The sequence below is a fragment of the Ranitomeya variabilis genome, chromosome 5 (assembly GCF_051348905.1).
Source record: "Ranitomeya variabilis isolate aRanVar5 chromosome 5, aRanVar5.hap1, whole genome shotgun sequence".
Classification (NCBI taxonomy): Eukaryota; Metazoa; Chordata; class Amphibia; order Anura; family Dendrobatidae; genus Ranitomeya; species Ranitomeya variabilis.
Genome location: NC_135236.1, coordinates 487,681,571 through 487,705,573, shown reverse-complemented (window position 1 = coordinate 487,705,573; position 24,003 = coordinate 487,681,571). Strand labels below are relative to the sequence as shown.

The following is a 24,003-nucleotide window of genomic DNA, read 5'->3' as shown; positions in this document are numbered from 1 at the left end:
GCGGCGTCTTCGCTACGCTCCCAGGCAGAGGGTATGCCGCCCCAAGGGACTGATCTAACACCTGGCATCAAGCAGCAAAACAACCAGCCGAACCCCAGGCGCTTACCTCTCCTTTGGGGACCCCTTAGCAACTACATTGTCTATCCCCCAGGGGTGCTGGAGAATTGGATGTCCTCTCCTTCATAGGTTCCCTTTTGTTTCAGCTCATACACATAGGGCCTACCTGTCCAATTCATTATCCCGGTATGTGATAAAGAGGCCAATTATTCAAAATCGATAATTGCTAGAAAACAGTAATACTGAAAATTGCTAAATGGAGATTGCCAAGAATAAAAACACGTGTACATAGTGTCGACATACGCGTTGGATATTTAAAGCACGTGGTGGACAGAAGGAGGACTGGGCATCTTCAGATGTCAGGAGAGAGTAGGAAGGTTCCTGGTGGGAAATCCAACATGCGGCCAGCCTCCAGGGTTAGTAAGCAGGGCTGTGGAGTCGGTCATGGAAATTGAGGAGTCGGAGGTTTGGCTTACCGACTCCACAGCCCTGTTAGTAAGGCTCCACGTCTGCACAGAGGTGAGGGGGTCAGAGGACGTCACATCTACTGATACCAAGCAGGTTTCAATAGACGGGACTTCACTTTTCCCGTTCACCTCGCAATGCAAAGTGAGCAAAGCCCTATACACTTCAAATAGCGGTCAGCTGGCTCAGTGGGCAGGTATTCCGCCAGACTGCCAAGTGCTCTTGTGTTCTCCATGAGAGCACCTCTATCAGACATTTCTGGTAGTGGCCTATCGTGGTTAAAAAGAATCTCGAGTCTGCAATTGAACATGCCAGATCCATATTCCCCTCGACACGTGAAGTGGCGTGCCTAATTCCCATGAGATTCTCAGCCACGCCAGCCGACGTCGGCGGGTCCAGCAGACGTCGGCGGGTCCAGCAGACAGCAGTCCAACATATATAGGGACCTTTAACCCCACTTGCAATGTATATGGAGTGTGGACTGAGTACAATTCATGGGTTCATCCAGTTGCATAAATGCTGTGGATTTTCACCATCTGCTCTGAACAAACAGCAAAACACAAACAAACATGAAAAACATTTGAACTTTGCTGTGGAATCACAAACAATTTGCAGAGGGACTGAATAACTCGGAATCCCCCTTTACCAGCCTGGTGCTCTGGCTCCATTATCACCTGGCTGGCTCCCAGCTAAGCATTACTGGTTTAGGGGGGACGCTGTGAGAGTCGGAAACTTAGAACTGCACAAACCTTTGCCGAACATTAAGGGAGCATCTGTAATAATGTGTTTCCGATTCTCGACCTCTTTGTAACCATGTCAATGAGTGAGCAAATCGCTCGTTCGTGGTGTGATTGGATTGTTTATGTCCGCACAGTCATCGCTCTCAGCAGCACATCTCCCTGAGCAAACCCAGGATGTGCTGCCGAGAACAATGGTTTTGTTCCCACCAAGAATCCTTTCGCTGTGTGAACGACTTGTGTATAGGCAATCTAACAGAGTGACGCCACCGGAGACTTCAATGTCTGAAGGATAAGAATGGTTAGTAATACAAAAACAGCCTTTATTTGTTACAATTAGTCAATGGCGAACACATGGAGGGTGGTGGGACGTCTATATGCCCAACATATAACCGGCAAAGTCTACTAATGGCTCCCACTAACACTGGAAGGGGGGGTGTATAATATACCGCCATCTAGGCATACTCAGCCATGAACAGTATTGGCAAACCTTTGAGCTCGTCAATAAAGGCTTGGTTCCAATTTATGTTATTCTAGTGTCAGATACGTGACAATTTTTCAATATTTACCCCTGAAGTCATTCCACTACATTAGATAGAGCAGCACGTGCCAGCAACTGACTGACAGTGGAGTATTTTACAGTGTCCTTCTGTAAATTAAGCTGCAGCACACTATGCTCTTCTATGCTGGCAGATGGCGGTGCCTTCCAGCCTAGCTCCTAACAAAAGAGCAGTCTAAGGCTAGGTGCAGACCACCATCGATTCATGTTGGAGATCACTGTGCAAATCAGAATGATCAGATGAGGAAAAAATGTTGTGGAAATCGGATGTCATCCGAGTGCAGTCCGATGATATTCATGCATTCACTGCATTGCATGGCCGAGTGCGATCCGAATATTGGATCAAACTAGGGTATGTGGAGATTTTTTTTAACAGGACTTGTGCTCGGCTCCATAGACCAATATTGGTCCAAATGTGATCTGACGTGTCATCTTATCTGACTTGGACCTTAGGCTTAGAATATGGAGAGGTACAAAAGTTTTGGACAGGTGTGACATGTGGAAAGATTACCAAAGAGTGACTGGAGGCTGAGAACATGGCTGTTACTGACATGAGCCATTACCACTGCACAGGATCTCACTGCAACATATGGCAATGGAAAAAAGTATTGTGATGCCCTGAACTACTAGATTACAGGATGACTTATGTGGCTGATAACAGGGACTAATAGACTGTGCTCTCAGCTACACAGTGTATGGTGCATGTCCATTATGGGTGACCACATTAGGCAGGCACTACTGGGAGGTGTGGATCCATCCCTGGGGTATACCACCCACAGGCAGCAGTGTGAGGAGCCTGCAGCACACCCAGGACCTGACAGTCCCCATTATAGCCACACACAGACACGATGTGCTCTATGGGCAGGAGGCCATCGCTTTCTACTGGGCGAGCTTGGGAGTCATGGATGAGCCCCCTACATAGTGATCCGCCCGGCTCAGAGGCCACTCGGCGCGCTGACCGAGGCTCGCCGGGCACGATGGAGCGGAGAGCCCAGCATTCCCCATACACAGCGCTACATGAACAGCTCAGCTCCGCAGCAGGACCACGCAGTATGTAAGCAGCGCACCCGAGCGCTGCACGGCGCAGCCCCTAATGACCACCAGCTGCACACCCGCTTTCTTTTATTACCTTCTCCTCCCCACCGGACCTGTCGCGCTCTCGGCAGCGAATCACACAGGAAACAGGAAATGACCGCCAGGGGTAGCAACGAGAACGAGCAAGGAAAGAGCGGCACCGGGCCTTGCTGTTTTAGCACGCCCTCTAGTGCTCATTCTTTGCCGCTGCCGCTGTTCATTGTGCAGCAGCGCCACCAAGCGAAAACTTCTGGTAAGTAATGTCAGTGCCTGAAATCTACGGAAGAGCAATTGTATTTCTGTTTCCTAGTAAAGCAGAGCTATTTTTATTAGTACTCTACAGATGAGCCGGGTCAGGTAACACTGGAATTCACTTATTTATTCGTATTTTACCTGAAAATTTGATTTGCAGAGAAGTTTATGTCCCTTATTATGCTCCAGAGCACAATAAATTTAAAGACGTTGTCCATGACAAATTGAACATGAAGAGGAAGCCAGAGATCAGCTGCAACCCGGACTTCTTCATGTTCAATTTGTCTGACGCTGGAAACAGCGCTGATTGAGCGCCAGGGTCATGTGTCACAACACGGCGGGAGAGCGAGTGCTGACACCGCGGTAACGGCGCCAGCAATGGAGGTGAGTATAGGCTTTATTATTTTATGGGGGCCAAACAGTTTGATCAAGAAGGGGTTGTCCTAGTTGTGCACAACCCCTTTAAGATTGAGGCGTTCTGTGCATGCGCATGCAAGGTCACCGCACTTGCCTCACATTTCACGCGCTTGTGCGGAATTTCAGAGATGTCGCGAGGGCCAGACGGGTATAAAGAGATTATTTTTAACATTTTGAATGGGTTTTACAGTTTCGAAGAACGGTGGTCAGCACGTGATTTGTGCTGCCGAGGCCATTGACGGCCTGTGTGCACTGAACGATGTATCACCGACTGTTCTGTGCACGTGTGAAATGCAGCCAGACCTGGGGAAACAGACAGTAAGGCCACGTTCCCGCCATGAGCTAAAGGTGAGTTTTTGATATTGTAGAATCTCTTGTGTTTTCTTTCATTGCATTTTTGAGTTAGTTCTTTTTACATACGTTTTCATTGCGTTTTGACGCTTCATTGTTTGCCTCTTGTTGGCATGTCATGTTTTAAATAAAGCTGCTTTGTTTTTGATACTTTCTGGTACTTGGCTTTTATATATTTTTAGGCGCTGATTACATATGTTTTTGTTCCGTTTCCGCTGCGGTTACTCAGTACGCATGTGCGTTTTTTACCTGCGGATTTTCAGCATATAATACAAGTCTATGGGGAGATTTGAAACGTGCCCCACTGTTAATAAGAAGCACAGTGGGCAGGAGATCTCTATAAATCCCATCCACTTTGCAGGAACTGTAAGACACTGCGTTTTTGATGCAGCGAAAATATACAGGGTCAAAAACGCACCAAAAACTTACAGTCTGCACAGAGCCATAAAGAAAAGTCTGATCAGCTGTTATTTAACTATTGCGATCATGTAACGTGAAGGACCCTAGCATCATACACTCAATATTCCAGTCATATGGCTGTTTCAGCTCCAACATTGCTTGGGTATAAGTTTCATATACGCTACACGCACATATGCACAGTCACGCTGTTAGCGCTCATTCAGACATAAAAGATTTTTCTTGAATGCAAGGAATGGACCAATTTTCATCAATGTTTGGTAGGTGTGTCAGTTTTTACCATCCGAGTTTCATTAGTTGTTTTTTTTACACATGAAAATCTTTTTCTAACTCCTCCTATAGAACAAACCTGACAATCTGACAGCCCACAGATTGCATTTGAGTGCTGTCCAATTCTTTCACAGACCCATAGATTTGCACTGGTGACTGATCACAATCGTACATGTCTCCATGATTTTGTGCAGACACTCGCTCAACATAATTGCACATATATGTGATAAGTCCGATAGAATACAAAGAGTAAGGGTACTGTCTCACAGTGGCACTTTTGTCGCTACGACGGTACGATCCGTGACATTCCAGCGATATCCATACGATATCGCTGTGTCTGACACGCAGCAGTGATCAGGGACCCTGCTGAGAATCGTACGTTGTAGCAGATCGTTTGGAACTTTCTTTCGTCGCTGGATCTCCCGCTGTCATCGCTGGATCGGTGTGTGTGACACCGATCCAACGATGCGTTCGCTGGTAACCAGGGTAAACATCGGGTTACTAAGCGCAGGGGCGCGCTTAGTAACCCGATGTTTACCCTGGTTACCATCGTAAAAGTAAAAAAAAAAAAAACAGTACATACTCACATTCCAGTGTCCGTCAGGTCCCTTGCCGTCTGCTTCCCGCTCTGACTGACTGCCGGCCGTAAAGTAAGAGCAGAGCACAGCGGTGACGTCACCGCTGTGCTGTGCTTTCACTTTACGGCGGCACTCAGTCAGAGCGGGAAGCAGACGGCAAGGGACCTGACGGACACCGGAATGTGAGTATGTACTGTTTGTTTTTTTTTTACTTTTACGATGGTAACCAGGGTAAACATCGGGTTACTAAGCGCGGCCCTGCGCTTAGTAACCCGATGTTTACCCTGGTTACCCAGGGCCTTCGGCATCGTTGGTCGCTGGAGAGCTGTCTGTGTGACAGCTCCCCAGCGACCACACAACGACTTTCCAACGATCACGGCCAGGTCGTATCGCTGGTCGTGATCGTTGGAAAGTTGCAGAGTGTGACAGTACCCTAAGAGTTTTATCCACCAAAAATGTTAATAGAACTCACACATGAGAAACTGACGTCTGAATGAGCCCTTAGGTCTGGTGACTAGAGGCCATAAAGCTTTGCTCTCCGTTAGATGGTGCAGATAACAGGGCAGACGGACACAAGGAGGTAAAATGCAGTCATCAAAACCCTTTACTGTGTACAGGAAAAAGAAACATATTTTAATTACTCAGTTCACGGTCTTTCCGCAGAGGGGCACACTACTTGCAACATTACCAACAACAGTGTAAACGGAGGAACATGTGCATCACAGCGGTCTCCCACAAGATGGCAGCCACTCTGGACTTCAGCTGAGCTGAACAGTATCTCAGGGCCACTTGTCACTTAGTTGCCCTGCAGCTACTTTTCACTGTACCTAAGGCAAACTTCCTCCTGCAAAGCTGTGATTCTGTCTCCTCTGGTGAGAAAGAAGCCTTCCTTTCACATGTTCATTCCAAGGCCGAGTCTATCTTCAGCCCAGACAGTCTGGGATTTACTCATCACATCTAATAGGCCTGGTCTGCTGCTTCTCTTTTGTCTTGCAGCTACACCCATGCCACGCATCTTCGCCACAGCCATCTCTCTGCAGCCAGGTTGCCATCTTTACCACAATCATCTCCTCTCTGCAGCATGGTCGCCATCTTCACCACAGTCGTGTCCTCTCTGCAACGGGTCGCCTTCTTTGCCACAGTTATCTCCTCTCTGCAACCAGGTTACTGTAACGCTCGCGCCGAGACTGGGGGTGTGGCCCCACTGGACCACAGACCGAACTTCCCTGGAAGGGGCGTAACTAAGTAGCTTCCTAGGTGTTCGCTGGAGCCTCTGATGGTGAGGTCAGACTTGTGCAATAGGAAGCTACCAGGTACCACTCCAGGGTGGAGTCGGACTGTGGATGCTGATCCCACCGGGGACAAGACACAGGCAGGCAGGCACGGTTGTGGCACTGGCTGACAGACGGGTTTGGCAGAGGCCCAGACGGGCGGACTGGCTTGACGGAGATACAGGCAGGCAGACGGGCACGGCTGGCACTCAGGCGGGCACGGCTGGCACTGGCAGACAGGACTGATACTCTGGTAGGAACTGGTATTCAGATGGTTGTATGGAAACAGGTAAGAACCTGTTCAGACTGGAGAACATAAAGAAACAGGTAGAGACCCGTACGGCAAGTTGCAGAATAAAGATAGAGCAAGAGTGGAAGCAAAGCAGAATCACAGGAGGTGGAGTAAGAGCAGGAGGTGGAGCTAAGAGTAGAGAAGGAGAAGGCAGAGCAGAGAGCCAAGAGCGGAGACGCTGGAGGCGGTGCCAAGAGTGGAGACGCTGGAGGCGGAGCCAAGAGCGGAGACACTGGAGGCGGAGCCAAGAGCCAGAACCGCAGGAGGTAACGCCAAGAGCAAAAGAGTGCAGAACCACAGGTTGTGGCGAGGAAAGCTGAGAAGCACAGAACCACAGGTTGTGGCAGAACTGAGCAGAGAGATGCAGAACCACTGATAGTGGCAAGCAGAGCAGAGAGATAAGGCGGAGGTACACACAGCAGAGTGGGAAATGACAAATGACAAAGAAGGAACAGGAACGGACATAGACCAGAGTTCAGACAGGAACGGACACAGATACTCAAACAGAACACAGATGAAGGCCTGCAGTATTGCAGCCCTCTGAGACAGAAAACAGACACGACCTGGCAGCTCAGTAGCAAATGCTAACTGAGGGGAATAGTTTGCTCAGGCATCCTCCAATGGGTGAGGATGCCTTAAAGGGCCACTGTCACCCCCCCCAGCCGTTATAAACTAAAAGAGCCACCTTGTGCAGCAGTAATGCTGCAGTCTAACAAGGTGGCTCTTTTAGTTTTTGATTAAGTTATTACCGCAATAAAACGTTTTAAAAATTGGCCAAACGTACCAGATATTGTATCTGGAGGCGGTCCGAAGCGTCCTCTATCAATCCCCCAACTGCCGTCACTCTTCTCTTCAGGGCCGATGGTACCCGCCCCCTTCGCGTTGTTGCTTCAAATCCGGCGCCTGCGCTGTGCGTGCCTGCCTGGGGCCTGCGCAGTCTTCTTTGGCCGTCATCACTCACACGCAGGGTGCCTGACTGCGCCTGTGCGGGCAGTGCGGCCGCCCTGTTGCTGAATCCCCGCCCCGCACTGTGTTATTCATTATGCACACTGCAGGGCTGGGGTTCCTGGGCATGCGCACTGCGCTGTTCAGGCGCTCCCCCATCTCGGACGCTCTCCCATCTCTGACGCTCCCCCGCCTTCCCAGGAACCCCAGCCCCGCAGTGTGCATAATGAATAACACAGAGCGGGGCGGGGATTCAGCAACAGGGCGGCCGCACTGCCCGCACAGACGCAGTCAGGCACCCTGCGTGTGAGTGATGACGGCCAAAGAAGACTGCGCAGGCCCCAGGCAGGCACGCACAGCGCAGGCGCCGGATTTGAAGCAACAATGCGAAGGGGGCGGGTACCATCGGCCCTGAAGAGAAGAGTGACGGCAGTTGGGGGATTGATAGAGGACGCTTCGGACCGCCTCCAGATACAATATCTGGTACGTTTGGCCAATTTTTTAAACGTTTTATTGCGGTAATAGCTTAATCAAAAACTAAAAGAGCCACCTTGTTAGACTGCAGCATTACTGCTGCACAAGGTGGCTCTTTTAGTTTATAACGGCTGGGGGGGGGGGGGTGTGACAGTGGCCCTTTAAGTATCAGAGGCTTCAAGGCTATTGGCCAGGAACACCAAAGGGAGGTGCACACAGTCTCAATAAGGATCCGGAGTGGCTGGCGCCGCCCCCCTATGCACACAGCCAGGAAGTGTACACAGAGCAAGCCGCCATGAAGCACATGGCATGGAGCCGGCAGCAGACAGATCTCACAGCATGGCACTGGGTGAGTGAGTTGATGTAACAGGCAGGTGGGGAATGGAAGGCCATGCAGTGATGCCAGCAGGGTTGTTACAGTTACCATCTTCACCACAGCCATTTCCTCTCTGCAGCCGGGTCGCCATCTTCACCACAGCCATCTCCTCTCTGCAGCATGGTCTCCATCTTCACCACAGCCATCTCCTCTCTGCAGCATGGTCACCATCTTCACCACAGTCATCCCCTCTCTTCAGCCATGTTGCCATCTTCACCACAGCCATCTCCTCTCTGCAGCCAGGTCACCATTTTCACCACAGCCATCTCCTCTCTGCAGCCAGGTCACCATCTTCACCACAGCCATCTCCTCTCTGCAGCCGGGTCACCATCTTCACCACAGCCATCTCCTCTCTGTAGCTGGGTTGACATCTTCACTACAGCCATCTCCCCACTGCAGCCGAGTCACCATCTTCACCACAGTCATCTCCTCTCTGCAGCTGGGTCGACATCTTCGCCACAGCCATCTCCTCCCTGCAGCCAGGTCACCATCTTCACCACAGCCATCTCTCAGCAGCCAGGTCACCATCTTCACCACAGCCGTCTCCTCTCTGCAGCCGGGTCATCATCTTCACCACCGCCATCTCCTCTCTGTAGCTGAGTTGCCATCTTCGCTACAGCCGTGTCCTCTCTGTAGCCGGGTTGTCACATTCGCCACAGTCATCTCCTCTCTGCAGCGGAGTCGCCATCTTCACTACAGCCGGGTTGCAATCTTCACTACAGCCATCTCCTCTCTGCAGCCGGGTCACCATCTTCACCAGAGACATCACCTCTCTGCAGCCGGGTTGCCATCTTCGCCGCAGCCATGTCCTCTCTGTAGCTGGGTCGTCACATTGGCCACAGTCATTTCCTCTCAGCAGCCGACTCGCCATCTTCGCTACAGCCGGGTCGCCATCTTCGCTACAGCCATCTCGTCTCTGCAGCCAGATCACCATCTTCACCACAGTCATCTCCTCTCTGCAACTGGGTCGCCATCTTCGCCACAGCCATCTCCTTTCTGTAGCCGGGTCGCCATCTTCGCTACAGCCATCTCCTCTCTGTAGCTGGGTCGCCATCTTCGCCACAGCCATCTCCTCTCTGCAGCCGGGTCGCCATCTTTGCTAAAGCCATCTCGTCTCTGTAGCCAGGTCACCATCTTCACCACAGCCATCTCCTCTCTACAGCTGGATCACCATTTTCGCCACAGCCATCTCCTCTCTGTAGCCGGGTTACCAAAATCGCCACAGTCATCTCCTCTCTGCAACAGCGTCACCATCTTCACCACAGCCATCTCCTCTCTGCAGCCGGTTCGCCATCTTTGCTACAGCTATCTCCTCCCTGTAAACAGGTCACCATCCTTGCCACAGCTATCTGCTATCTGCAGCCGGGTCGCCTTCTTTGCTACAGCCATCTCCTCTCTGCAGCTGTATCACCATCTTCACCACAGTCATCTCTCTGCAGATGGGTCGCCATTTTCGCCACAACCATCTCCTCTCTGTAGCCGGGTCACCATCTTCACTACAGCCAGGTCGCCATCTTCGCTACAGCCATCTCCTCTCTGCAGCTGAGTCACCCTCTTCGCCACAGCCATCTCCTCTCTGTAGCCGGGTCACCACATTCCCCACAGTCATCTCCTCTCTGCAGCCACGTCACCATCTTCACCACAGTCATCTCCTCTTTGCAGTCGAGTCACCATCTTCAACACAGCCATCTCCTTTCTGCAGATGGGTCGCCATCTTCACCACCGACATCTCCATTCTGCAGCCGGGTCACCATCTTCACCACAGCCATCTCCTCTCTGCAGACGGGTCGCCATCTTCACCACCACCATCTCCTCTTTGAAGCTGTGTCGCCATCTTCGCGACAGCCATCTCCTCTCTGCAGCCGGGTCGCCATCTTCACTACAGCCATGTTGCCATCTTTGCTACAGTCATCTCTTCTCTGTAGCCGAGTCGCCATCTTTCCCACAGCAATCTCCTCTCTGCAGCATGATAGCCATCTCCACCACAGCCATCTCCTCTCTGCCGCCGGGTCACCATCTTCACCACAGCCATCTCCTCTCTGCAGCCGGGCTCCCATCTTCGCCGCAGCCATGTCCTCTCTGTAGCCGGGTCGTCACATTCACCACAGTCATCTCCTCTCAGGAGCCGAGTCGCCATCTTCACTACAGCTGGGTCGCCATCTTCGCTATAGCCATCTCATCTCTGCAGCTGGATCACCATCTTCACCACAGCCATCTCCTCTCTGTAGCCGGGTCGACATCTTCGCTACAGCCATCTCTTCTCTGCAGCTGGGTCACCATCTTCGCCACAGTCATCTCTGTTGTGAATTTGCTTTTTGCTCCCTCTAGTGGTTACTAGTTTTTTGACTCTGGTTTTTCTGTCATTCCTTTTATCCGCACCTGGGTCGTTAGTTAGGGGTGTTGCTATTTAAGCTCCCTGGACCTTCAGTTCAATGCCTGGCAACGTAGTTATCAGAGCTAGTCTGCTGTGCTCTTGTCTACTGATCCTGGTTCCAGTTATATCAGCTAAGTCTGCCTTTTGCTTTTTGCTATTTGTTTTGGTTTTGTATTTTTGTCCAGCTTGTTCCAAATCTATATCCTGACCTTTGCTGGAAGCTCTAGGGGGCTGGTGTTCTCCCCCCGGACCGTTAGACGGTTCGGGGGTTCTTGAATTTCCAGTGTGGATTTTGATAGGGTTTTTGTTGACCATATAAGTTACCTTTCTTTATTCTGCTATCAGTAAGCGGGCCTCTCTGTGCTAAACCTGGTTCATTTCTGTGTTTGTCATTTCCTCTTACCTCACCGTCATTATTTGTGGGGGGCTTCTATCCAGCTTTGGGGTCCCCTTCTCTGGAGGCAAGAAAGGTCTTTGTTTTCCTCTACTAGGGGTAGCTAGATTCTCCGGCTGGCGCGTGTCATCTAGAATCAACGTAGGAATGATCCCCGGCTACTTCTAGTGTTGGCGTTAGGAGTAGATATATGGTCAACCCAGTTACCACTGCCCTATGAGCTGGATTTTTGTATTCTGCAGACTTCCACGTTCCTCTGAGACCCTCGCCATTGGGGTCATAACAGTTTGCCAGGCCAGTATTAAATGTTTAATGCATTGCAGAAGAGGGATTATAAGAAAGAAGATTCTGAGTTTTTTTTTTCTCCTTCCCCTTTACCTCAGAGTGGCTATGCTTGCTGCAGACATGAATGTCCAGACCTTGATTACAAGTGTGGACCAGCTGGCTACTCGTGTGCAGGGCATACAAGACTATGTTATCAGAAATCCTAGGTCAGAACCTAAAATACCGATTCCTGAACTGTTTTCCGGAGACAGGTTTAAGTTTAGGAATTTTGTGAATAATTGTAAATTGTTTTTGTCCCTGAGACCCTGTTCATCAGGAGATTCTGCTCAGCAAGTAAAAATTGTTATTTCGTTCTTACGGGGCGACCCTCAGGATTGGGCTTTTTCGCTGGCGCCAGGGGATCCGGCATTGGCTGATCTTGATGCGTTTTTTCTGGCGCTCGGTTTACTTTATGAGGAACCCAATCTTGAGATTCAGGCAGAAAAGGCCTTGCTGTCTATGTCTCAGGGGCAGGACGAGGCTGAAGTGTATTGCCAAAAATTTCGGAAATGGTCCGTGCTTACACATTGGAACGAGTGTGCACTGGCCGCTAATTTTAGAAATGGCCTTTCTGAAGCCATTAAGAATGTTATGGTGGGTTTTCCCATTCCCACAGGTCTGAATGATACTATGGCACTGGCTATTCAAATTGACCGGCGGTTGCGGGAGCGCAAAACCGCAAATGCCCTCATGGTGTTGTCTGAACAGACACCTGATTTAATGCAATGTGATAGAATCCTGACTAGAAATGAGTGGAAAATTCATAGACGCCGGAATGGCTTGTGCTTCTACTGTGGTGATTCTACACATGTTATCTCAGCATGCTCTAAACGTATAGCTAAGGTTGTTAGTCCTGTCACCGTTGGTAATTTGCAACCTAAATTTATTCTGTCTGTAACTTTGATTTGCTCACTGTCATCTTATCCTGTCATGGCGTTTGTAGATTCAGGTGCTGCCCTGAGTCTCATGGATCTCTCATTTGCTAAGCGCTGTGGATTTACTCTTGAACCATTAGAAAATCCTATTCCTCTTAGGGGTATTGATGCTACACCATTGGCAGCAAATAAACCGCAGTATTGGACTCAGGTTACCATGTGCATGACTCCTGAACACCGCGAGGTGATACGTTTCCTGGTTTTACATAAAATGCATGATTTGGTCGTTTTAGGGCTGCCATGGTTACAGACCCATAATCCAGTCCTGGACTGGAAGGCTATGTCAGTCTCAAGTTGGGGCTGTCGTGGTATTCATGAGGATTCCTTGCCTGTGTCTATTGCTTCTTCTACGCCTTCGGAAGTTCCGGAGTATTTGTCTGATTATCAGGATGTCTTCAGTGAGTCTGAGTCCAGTGCACTGCCTCCTCATAGGGACTGTGACTGTGCTATAGATTTGATCCCAGGCAGTAAATTTCCTAAGGGAAGACTGTTTAATCTGTCGGTGCCTGAACATACCGCTATGCGTTCATATATCAAGGAGTCTCTGGAAAAAGGACATATTCGTCCGTCTTCTTCCCCTCTTGGTGCGGGATTCTTTTTTGTGGCAAAAAAGGACGGATCTTTGAGACCTTGTATTGATTATCGGCTTTTGAATAAGATCACTGTCAAGTTTCAGTATCCTTAGCCGCTGTTGTCTGACTTGTTTGCCCGGATTAAGGGTGCCAAGTGGTTCACCAAGATAGACCTTCGTGGTGCGTACAACCTTGTGCGCATTAAGCAAGGTGATGAATGGAAAACCGCATTCAATACGCCCGAAGGTCATTTTGAGTACTTGGTGATGCCTTTTGGGCTCTCCAATGCGCCTTCAGTTTTTCAGTCCTTTATGCATGACATTTTCCGGAAGTATCTGGATAAATTTTTGATTGTTTATCTGGATGATATTTTGGTTTTTTCTGATAATTGGGATTCGCATGTGGAGCAGGTCAGGTTGGTCTTTAAAATTTTGCGTGAAAATTCTTTGTTTGTCAAGGGCTCAAAGTGTCTCTTTGGTGTACAGAAGGTTCCCTTTTTGGGGTTCATTTTTTCCCCTTCTGCTGTGGAGATGGACCCAGTCAAGGTCCGAGCTATTCTTGATTGGACTCAGCCCTCGTCAGTTAAGAGTCTTCAGAAGTTCTTGGGCTTCGCTAACTTCTACCGTCGTTTTATCGCTAATTTTTCTAGCATTGTGAAACCTTTGACGGATATGACCAAGAAGGGCTCCGATGTAGCTAACTGGGCTCCTGCTGCCGTGGAGGCTTTCCAGGAGTTGAAACGCCGGTTTACTTCGGCGCCTGTTTTGTGCCAGCCTGACGTCTCACTTCCCTTTCAGGTTGAGGTGGATGCTTCGGAGATTGGGGCAGGGGCCGTTTTGTCGCAGAGAGGCCCTGGTTGCTCTGTTATGAAACCTTGTGCCTTTTTCTCTAGGAAGTTTTCGCCTGCCGAGCGAAATTATGATGTGGGCAATCGGGAGTTGTTGGCCATGAAATGGGCATTTGAGGAGTGGCGTCATTGGCTCGAGGGTGCTAAGCATCGTGTGGTGGTCTTGACTGATCACAAAAATCTGATGTATCTCGAGTCTGCTAAACGCCTTAATCCGAGACAGGCCCGCTGGTCATTGTTTTTCTCCCGCTTTGATTTTGTTGTCTCGTATTTACCAGGTTCAAAGAATGTGAAGGCCGATGCTCTTTCTAGGAGCTTTGTGCCTGATGCTCCTGGAGTCGCTGATCCTGTTGGTATTCTTAAAGATGGAGTTATCTTGTCAGCTATTTCTCCGGATCTGCGACGTGTGTTGCAGAGATTTCAGGCTGATAGGCCTGAGTCTTGTCCACCTGACAGACTGTTTGTCCCGGATAAGTGGACCAGCAGAGTCATTTCCGAGGTTCATTCCTCGGTGTTGGCAGGTCACCCGGGAATTTTTGGCACCAGAGATCTGGTGGCCAGGTCCTTTTGGTGGCCTTCCTTGTCAAGGGATGTGCGGTCATTTGTGCAGTCCTGTGGGACTTGTGCTCGAGCTAAGCCTTGCTGTTCTCGTGCCAGCGGTTTGCTCTTGCCCTTGCCTGTCCCGAAGAGACCTTGGACACATATCTCCATGGATTTCATTTCTGATCTTCCGCTATCTCAGGGCATGTCCGTTATCTGGGTGATATGTGATCGCTTCTCCAAGATGGTCCATTTGGTTCCTTTGCCTAAGCTGCCTTCCTCTTCCGATCTGGTTCCTGTGTTTTTCCAGAACGTGGTTCGTTTGCACGGCATCCCTGAGAATATTGTGTCAGACAGAGGATCCCAGTTCGTTTCCAGGTTCTGGCGATCCTTTTGTAGTAGGATGGGCATTGATTTGTCGTTTTCGTCTGCTTTCCATCCTCAGACTAATGGACAGACGGAGCGAACCAATCAGACTTTGGAGGCTTATTTGAGGTGTTTTGTCTCTGCTGATCAGGACGATTGGGTGACATTCTTGCCGTTGGCTGAGTTTGCCCTTAATAATCGGGCTAGTTCCGCCACCTTGTTTTCGCCTTTTTTCTGCAACTCTGGTTTCCATCCTCGCTTTTCTTCGGGTCATGTGGAGCCTTCTGACTGTCCTGGGGTGGATTCTGTGGTGGATAGGTTGCAGCAGATCTGGAATTATGTGGTGGACAACTTGAAGTTGTCACAGGAGAAGGCTCAGCGCTTTGCCAACCGCCGCCGCGGTGTGGGTCCCCGACTACGCGTTGGGGATTTGGTGTGGCTTTCTTCCCGCTTTGTTCCTATGAAGGTCTCCTCTCCCAAATTTAAACCTCGTTTTATTGGGCCTTACAAGATATTGGAAATCCTTAATCCTGTATCTTTTCGTCTGGATCTTCCTGTGTCGTTTGCTATTCACAATGTATTTCATAGGTCCTTGTTGCGGCGGTACATTGTGCCTGTAGTTCCTTCTGCTGAGCCTCCTGCTCCGGTGTTGGTTGAGGGCGAGTTGGAGTACGTGGTGGAGAAGATCTTGGATTCTCGCCTCTCCAGGCGGAGGCTTCAGTACCTGGTCAAGTGGAAGGGCTATGGTCAGGAGGATAATTCCTGGGTGGTCGCCTCTGATGTTCATGCGGCCGATTTAGTTCGTGCCTTTCATGCCGCTCATCCTGATCGCCCTGGTGGTCGTGGTGAGGGTTCGGTGACCCCTCACTAAGGGGGGGGGTACTGTTGTGAATTTGCTTTTTGCTCCCTCTAGTGGTTACTAGTTTTTTGACTCTGGTTTTTCTGTCATTCCTTTTATCCGCACCTGGGTCGTTAGTTAGGGGTGTTGCTATTTAAGCTCCCTGGACCTTCAGTTCAATGCCTGGCAACGTAGTTATCAGAGCTAGTCTGCTGTGCTCTTGTCTACTGATCCTGGTTCCAGTTATATCAGCTAAGTCTGCCTTTTGCTTTTTGCTATTTGTTTTGGTTTTGTATTTTTGTCCAGCTTGTTCCAAATCTATATCCTGACCTTTGCTGGAAGCTCTAGGGGGCTGGTGTTCTCCCCCCGGACCGTTAGACTGTTCGGGGGTTCTTGAATTTCCAGTGTGGATTTTGATAGGGTTTTTGTTGACCATATAAGTTACCTTTCTTTATTCTGCTATCAGTAAGCGGGCCTCTCTGTGCTAAACCTGGTTCATTTCTGTGTTTGTCATTTCCTCTTACCTCACCGTCATTATTTGTGGGGGGCTTCTATCCAGCTTTGGGGTCCCCTTCTCTGGAGGCAAGAAAGGTCTTTGTTTTCCTCTACTAGGGGTAGCTAGATTCTCCGGCTGGCGCGTGTCATCTAGAATCAACGTAGGAATGATCCCCGGCTACTTCTAGTGTTGGCGTTAGGAGTAGATATATGGTCAACCCAGTTACCACTGCCCTATGAGCTGGATTTTTGTATTCTGCAGACTTCCACGTTCCTCTGAGACCCTCGCCATTGGGGTCATAACACATCTCCTCTCTGCAGCCAGGTCGCCACAATCGCCGCAGTCATCTCTCTGCAGCAGCATCACCATCCTTGCCAAAGCTATCTCCTATCTGCAGCCAGGGTCACCCTCTTCACCACAGTCATCTCCTCTTTGCAGTTGAGTCACCATCTTTAACACAGCCATCTCCTCTCTGCAGCTGGGTCGCCATCTTCGCCACAGCCATCTCCTCTCTGCAGCCAGGTCACCATCTTCTCTACAGCTAGGTCGCTATCTTCGCTACAGCCATCTCGTCTCTGTAGCTGGGTCACAATCTTCACCACAGACATCTCTCTGTAGCCGAGTCGCCATCTTCGCCACAGCCATCTCCTCTCTGCAGTATGGTAGCCATCTCCACCACAGCCATTTCCTCTCTGCAGCCAGGTGTCACGGGAGACCTAGGTAGGCAAAAGCTAACAACCCGGGCCCCTGCGATATCCCTTAGACTAGGGAAACCCTGACTGACCCTCTCCCAGAGTTTACACTGAGGGCTGTCCCACACGTCCAGATAATTCCGGTACGGAATAAATCGGTACCGGAGTTATCCGTGTCCGTGTGCCTGGGAACTCACGTAGGCCATACGTGCGGCACACGTGTGCCGCGCGTATGGCGAGTGGGTACCACACGGAGCGTGTGGTACCCACGCGTGTGGTACCCTGCATCGTGCTGAAGCCGCGATTCATATGTTCCCTGCAGCAGCGTTTGCTGCAGAGAAAATATGAATAATAGTGTTTAGCCTCCCTCGCTGCTTCCTGGTCTGGCCGCGGCTTCTAGTGTATGCGGTCACGTGGGGCCGCTCATTTACAGTCATGAATATGTGGCTCCACCTCCCATAGGGGCGGAGCCGACTATTCATGATTGTAAATGAGCGGCCCCACGTGACCGCATGCAGTAGGAGGCGCGGGGCAGAGAGGAAGGAGTGACCCAACGTGGGAGTGGGTGAGTATTTTCTGAACAGCGGGGGGGCGCACAGGGGGTGGGAGGGCGGCGGACACATAGATCTTTATTTTAAACACTATTCATATTTTCTCTGCAGCAAACGCTGCTGCAGGGAACATATGAATCGCGGCTTCAGCACCATGTGGGGGGGACAGCGCTTACTGTAGCGCTGTCTCCTGCACGCACACGGACCCCAGACGGAGAACGTCCGTGTGAGGTCCGTGTTTTACACGGACCCATTGACTTTAATGGGTCCGTGTAATACGTGCGCTCCCACGTGTTTGGCACACGGAGACACGGTCCGCAAAAAATCAATGACATCTGAACAGATGTATTGATTTTTATGGGTCTACGTGTGTCAGTGGCTCCGGTACGTGAGGAAACTGTCACCTCACGTACCGGAGCCACTGACGTGTGAAACCAGCCTGATGGTGTGCATGTCTGGGCCTCCATCCTCTCCCTGTCTCCTGTTTCAACCCTAAGCTGAAACCACCACCCAGTGAGGAGACCACACCAATACCCACAGTTAGCACAGACAAGGATAACGGAAAATATACACCACGCCGCAGTCACACAGGAATCTATATATATAATTGTCTAAGGGTTTTTCCGTCTGTCTGTCTGTCTGTCCTGGAAATCCCGCGTCTCTGATTGGTCGAGGCCGCCAGGCCTCGACCAATCAGCGACGGGCACAGCATGGCGACGATGATGTCATAATGGAAATCCCGCGTCTCTGATTGGTCGAGGCCGCCAGGCCGCCAGTATCGACGTAGATGTCATAATGGTTGCCATGGCGACGATGATGTCATAAAGGTTGCCTCGACCAATCATCGACGGGCACAGTCTGCCGCGAATTCTGGAATCATCATTGTCTATATACTACGGGGACATGCATATTCTAGAATACCCGATGCGTTAGAATCGGGCCACAATCTAGTACACTATAAATGCTCAGGGCAAAACAAATACAAATATAGGAAGGAGAAAATATGACAAAGGGAAATACACCACCAGATACGAACTCTTTCTCCTAGACCACCACTCCAGACCGAGATAACCAAGCACAAGACAGAAGCTATAATCGGCGATGCCCAATGTTCAGCGGAACTATTTAAAGGCAGTGGGCGTGACCCAGCTTCCAATCCGAGTACCAGCTAAATTAACCCCGGACCAGCTAGAAAGAATCTAGCCGATGCCACTGAGCGCATAGTGGACAAAAGCGGAATTACCGCTGTCGGACGCCCTCGTGTGAACAGCGTCCGACATGACAGTACCCCGCCTTCTACGAGGGACCCCAGGGCCCTCACGACTTATAGGACCCGGCTTGTCCGGATGGCGGCGGTGAAACATACTGACCAGCCGATCCGCATGAATGTCCGAGGCTGGTACCCAAGACCTCTCCTCAGGCCCATAACCACGCCAGTGTACCAAGTACTGTAAAGAGCGGCGCACTACACGAGAGTCAACCACCTTGGAGACTTCAAATTCCAAATTACCATCCACCAAGACTGGAGAAGGCATTGGCGTCGCGTCCAAAAGACCCACCACTTTTTTTTAGCAACGATCTGTGGAACACGTTGTGTATCTTATACACGTAGGAAGCTCCAAACGGTAAGCTACTGGGTTAATGACGGTGGCGACCCTAAATGGACCAATAAACCTTGGACCCAATTTAAGGGACGGTATTTTGAGTCTTATGTTTTTTGTGGATAACCACACCCGGTCATCCATACTCAGGTCCGGACCTGGCACACGCCTACTGTCAGCCACACGTTTGTACCTAGCACCCACGCTCAACAGGCACTGTTTCACTCTCCTCCAGACTGATGACAGTTGTGCTCCTAACTGGTCTTCCTCCGGGACGCCGGAAGAACCCCCCTGACTCAAAATACAGAATTGAGGATGGAGCCCGTAAACACAAAAAAATGGAGACTCCCCAGAAGATTCCTGGTGGTGATTATTGATGGCAAACTCAGCCAAAGGAAGGAACTTCGACCACTCCTCCTGGTTATCAGAAACAAAGCAGCGTAAGTACTGCTCCAGATTTTGGTTCATACGCTCGGTCTGACCATTTGACTGAGGATGAAACACCGAAGAATGAGACAACTTGATCGCCAGCCGTGAGCAAAATGCTTTCCAAAATTTTGCCACAAACTGAGACCCCCTATCAGAAACGATGTCAGACGGAACTCCATGAAGTCTGACCACCTCCTGCACAAATACCTGAGCCAGAGTCTTAGCGTTAGGCAACGAAAGCAAAGACATAAAGTGCAACATTTTTGAGAACCGATCAACAATCACCAAGATGACCGTGTTCCCAGCTGAGGAGGGCAAGTCCGTGATAAAATCCATGGAGATCTCCGTCCATAGCCTACTGGGTACCTCGAGAGGAAGTAGGGTGCCAGCAGGACGGGAGCGGGGCGTCTTAGCCCTAGCGCACGTGGTGCAAGCCGACACGTATGAGACCACGCCCTGTTGGATTTTGGGCCACCAAAACCAACGTGACACCAACTCCAAAGTACCCCTAACCCCTGGATGGCCTGCCAGGACAGCATCATGATGCTCCGCCAAAACCTTTAAGCGGAGATGAAGTGGTACAAACGATTTGTTGATGGGAAGCTCAGATGGTACCTCCTCCTGGGCCTCGGCAATCTCAGCCTCAACCTCGGTTGTGAGAGCCGAAACCACAACACCCTTTTGGAGGATGGGTACCGGATCTTCCCGAGGTTCTCCCCCTGGAAAACACCTGGACAGAGCATCCGCCTTAGTGTTTTTAGACCCAGGTCTGTAAGTAACAACAAAGTTGATCCGCGTGAAAAACAATGCCCAGCGAGCCTGCCTGTGAGACAGACGCTTGGCAGACTCGAAATAAAGCAAATTCTTATGGTCGGTAATAACAGTAACCTGATGAACCGACCCCTCCAAGAAGTGTCGCCATTCCTCAAAGGCCAACTTGATTGCCAACAACTCCCTGTTGCCAATATCGTAGTTACGTTCGGCGGACGACAGTTTCTTGGAGAAATAGGCGCATGGACGCAAATCGCTCAAGGATGAGCCTTGTGACAGCACCGCCCCCACACCAACCTCAGACGCATCGACTTCCACGACAAAAGGTTTCGATACGTCTGGCTGCACAAGAATGGGAGCCGAAACAAAACTGTTCTTAAGAAATTCAAATGCGTGCACAGCAGCCTCAGGCCAAACGGAGAAATTGGTACCCTTTTTAGTCATGTCAGTTAGCGGCTTAGCAATGATAGAAAAATCTTTGATAAGCTTCCTATAGTAGTTAGAAAACCCAAGGAACCGCTGAAGTGTCTTTAGGTTATCAGAACGTTCCCAACGCAACACCGCTTGCACCTTAATGGCGTCCATTTTAAACCCAGAAGCAGACACAATATAACCCAAGAAAGGCAACTCCTGAACCGAAAACACACATTTCTCAAGTTTTGCATAGAGCTTATTCTCTCTGAGAAGCTGTAACACCTGCCTGACATGATCTAAATGAGTATCACGGTCGCAAGAATGTATGAGAATGTCATCTAGGTACACAATAACGAATTTCCCCAAAACATGCGAAAACACATCATTTATGAAATGTTGAAACACTGCAGGTGCGTTTGTCAACCCAAATGGCATCACCAAATTTTCAAAATGACCCTCAGGGGTATTAAAAGCCGTCTTCCACTCATCACCTTGACGGACTCTTATGAGGTTGTACGCCCCCCTGAGGTCAAGCTTGGTAAACCACTTAGCACCTGCCACCTGGTTGAACAGATCTGGTATCAGTGGCATAGGGTATGGATCACGAACCGTAATCTGGTTTAACTCCCTGAAATCCAGACATGGGTGTAGTCCGCCATCTTTCTTCTTTAGGAAGAAGAACCCCGCTGCCACAGGTGAGGATGAAGGCCTGATGTGCCCTTTGCTCAAACTTTCAGCAATGTAATCCTTTAACGCTTGTCTCTCCGAACCGGAGATGTTAAACATCCTCGCTTTAGGCAATTTGGCCCCTGGTTTAAACCTGATAGTACAGTCATAAGGGCGATGAGGTGGCAACTCTGAACAACCCTTCTCAGAGAAAACATCCGCAAAATCCAGAAGTGACTCAGGAACGCTTGAAGTCACAGCACACATGTGGCCAGGCAATTCTCCTGGCAGAATTCGCTCCACTGAATTATGTCCTGAGTTTTCCAGTCGATAACCGGGTTGTGCATAGACAACCATGGAAAACCCAAAACCACCTGTGCAGGAAGATTCCTGAGCACCTTACATGTAACCTGCTCGAAATGTAGAACCCCAATGTGGAGTTTCACCTCAGCCACAAATTCAGTAATCTCCTCCTGTGAGAGAGGAGCAGCATTGATGGTGACCACGCGGATAGGATGAAGCAGTTTTTCGACCCTAAAACCGGCTGTGCGCGCAAACTCCTTATCAATGAGATTTGTGGCAGGACCACTATCCACAAAAACTGATTGGCTGCTCTCTGCCAGCGATAATAACTTTGGCAGGGAGCATGCATTGAGAAACCACCATGGAGGATATGCATAAGCTCAGATTGGTCTCCTCCACACCCTCTGAGCTTAGAAGTTTTCCGCCGTTGCGTTTTTCTTAGCAGAGGACAAATGTTAACAAAATGTCCAGTTTTACCACAGTAAAAACAGGCTCCCTGCTTCCTGAGCATAGGGGCTCGATGCTTAACATGTGACACCCCTGCGATCTGCATAGGCTCCGTGGGCTCACCTGCAGCAACCTCACGTGAACCTAAACCCTCTCCCATAGGCGGCGTCTCATGCTCCCCCTGACGTAAACGGCGATCAATGCGGACAACAAGACTCATAGCGGAATCTAGAGAAGCAGGAGTCTCGTACATCAGGAGGGCTTTTTTAACCCTTCCAGAAACCCCATGAATAAACTGACTCCACAGCGCGGGATCATTCCATTGAGTGTCGACCACCCAGCAGCGAAATTCAGAACAGTAATCCTCTGCAACACGCTCCCCCTGGCGAATATCGCGTATCTTAGATTCTGCTAGAGCCATTCTGTCAGGATCATCGTAAATGTGTCCCAAAGCAGAAAAAAAACTCTCCACTGAGTTAAATGCAACAGAATCAGATGGCAAAAAAACGCCCATGCTTGGGGGTCCCCGTTTAGTAATGACAACACCAGGCCCACACGCTGAGCCTCATTACCTGAGGAGATCAGGCGCATTCGAAAATATCGTTTGCAAGCTTCACGAAAAGTAACAAATTTACTGCGTTCCCCAGCAAACTTTTCAGGTAAAGGAAACTTAGGCTCAGCAATTCTACCTGTCTCTTCAGCTTGCACATTAGATACTACTAGTCCCTGTTGCTGCACTGCCCCCCTCAATTCAGTGACCTGTAGGGACAGCGCCTCCAACTGGCGGGTTATGGAAGTCATGGGATCCATGGAATTCAAATAATACTAGCCGATTATAATGTCACGGGAGACCTAGGTAGGCAAAAGCTAACAACCCGGGCCCCTGCGATTTCCCTTAGACTAGGGAAACCCTGACTGACCCTCTCCCAGAGTTTACACTGATGGTGTGCATGTCTGGGCCTCCATCCTCACCCTGTCTCCTGTTTTAACCCTAAGCTGAAACCACAACCCACCACCCAGTGAGAAGACCACACCAATACCCACAGTTAGCACAGACAAGGATAACGGAAAACATACACCACGCCGCAGTCACACAGGAATACACTATAAGTGCACAGGGCAAAACAAATACAAATATAGGAAGGAGAAAATATGACAAAGGGAAATACACCACCAGATACGAACTCTTTCTCCTAGACCACCACTCCAGACTGATATAACCAAGCACAAGACAGAAGCTATAATCGGCGACGCCCAATGTTCAGCAGAACTATTTAAAGGCAGTGGGCGTGACCCAGCTTCCAATCCGAGTACCAGCTAAATTAACCCCGGACCAGCTAGAAAGAATCTAGCTGACGCCACTGAGCGCATAGTGGACAAAAGCGGAATTACCGCTGTCTGTCGGACGCCCTAGTGTGAACAGGGTCCGACATGACACCAGGTCACCATCTTCACCACAGCCATCTCCTCTCTGCAGCCGGGTTGCCATCTTCGCTGGAGCCATGTCCTCTGTAGCCGGGTCATCACATTCGCCTCAGCCATCTCCTCTCGGCAGCCGAGTGACTATCTTCGCTACAGCCGTGTCGTCATCTTCGCTACAGCCGTCTCCTCTCTGCAGCCGGATCACCATCTTCACCACAGTCATCTCCTCTCTGCACCTGGATCACCATCTTCGCCACAGCCATCTCCTCTCTGTAGGTGGGTCACCACAATCGCCACAGTCATCTCCTCTCTGCAGCAGCGTCACCATCTTCACCACAGCCATCATCTCTCTGCAGCTGGTTCGCCATTTTTACTACAGCTATCTCCTTTCTGCAGCCGGGTCGCCATCCTCGCCACAGCTATCTCCTATCTGCAGCCACGGTCACCATCTTCACCACAGCCATCTCCTCTCTGCAGCCCGGTCAT

The 24,003-nt window shown here is 50.1% G+C and overlaps 1 protein-coding gene across 4 annotated transcripts in view; it reads right to left on the bottom strand.

Moving 5' to 3' along the window:
* Positions 1 to 3,046, bottom strand: part of LOC143776310 (C-terminal-binding protein 2) — a 44,398-nt gene extending 41,352 nt beyond the window's left edge. Inside the window, exon 1 of one of the 4 annotated variants that reach the window (XM_077265558.1) lies at positions 2,948 to 3,046. Coding sequence is in view for 2 of the 4 variants with exons in the window: in XM_077265556.1 (XP_077121671.1) it covers positions 2,737 to 2,823 (87 nt within the window). In the remaining 2 variants the exon portion in view is untranslated. The other 3 variants (XM_077265559.1, XM_077265556.1, XM_077265557.1) reach the window with 3 other exon arrangements.
* Between the last annotated feature and the right edge of the window lie 20,957 nt (positions 3,047 to 24,003).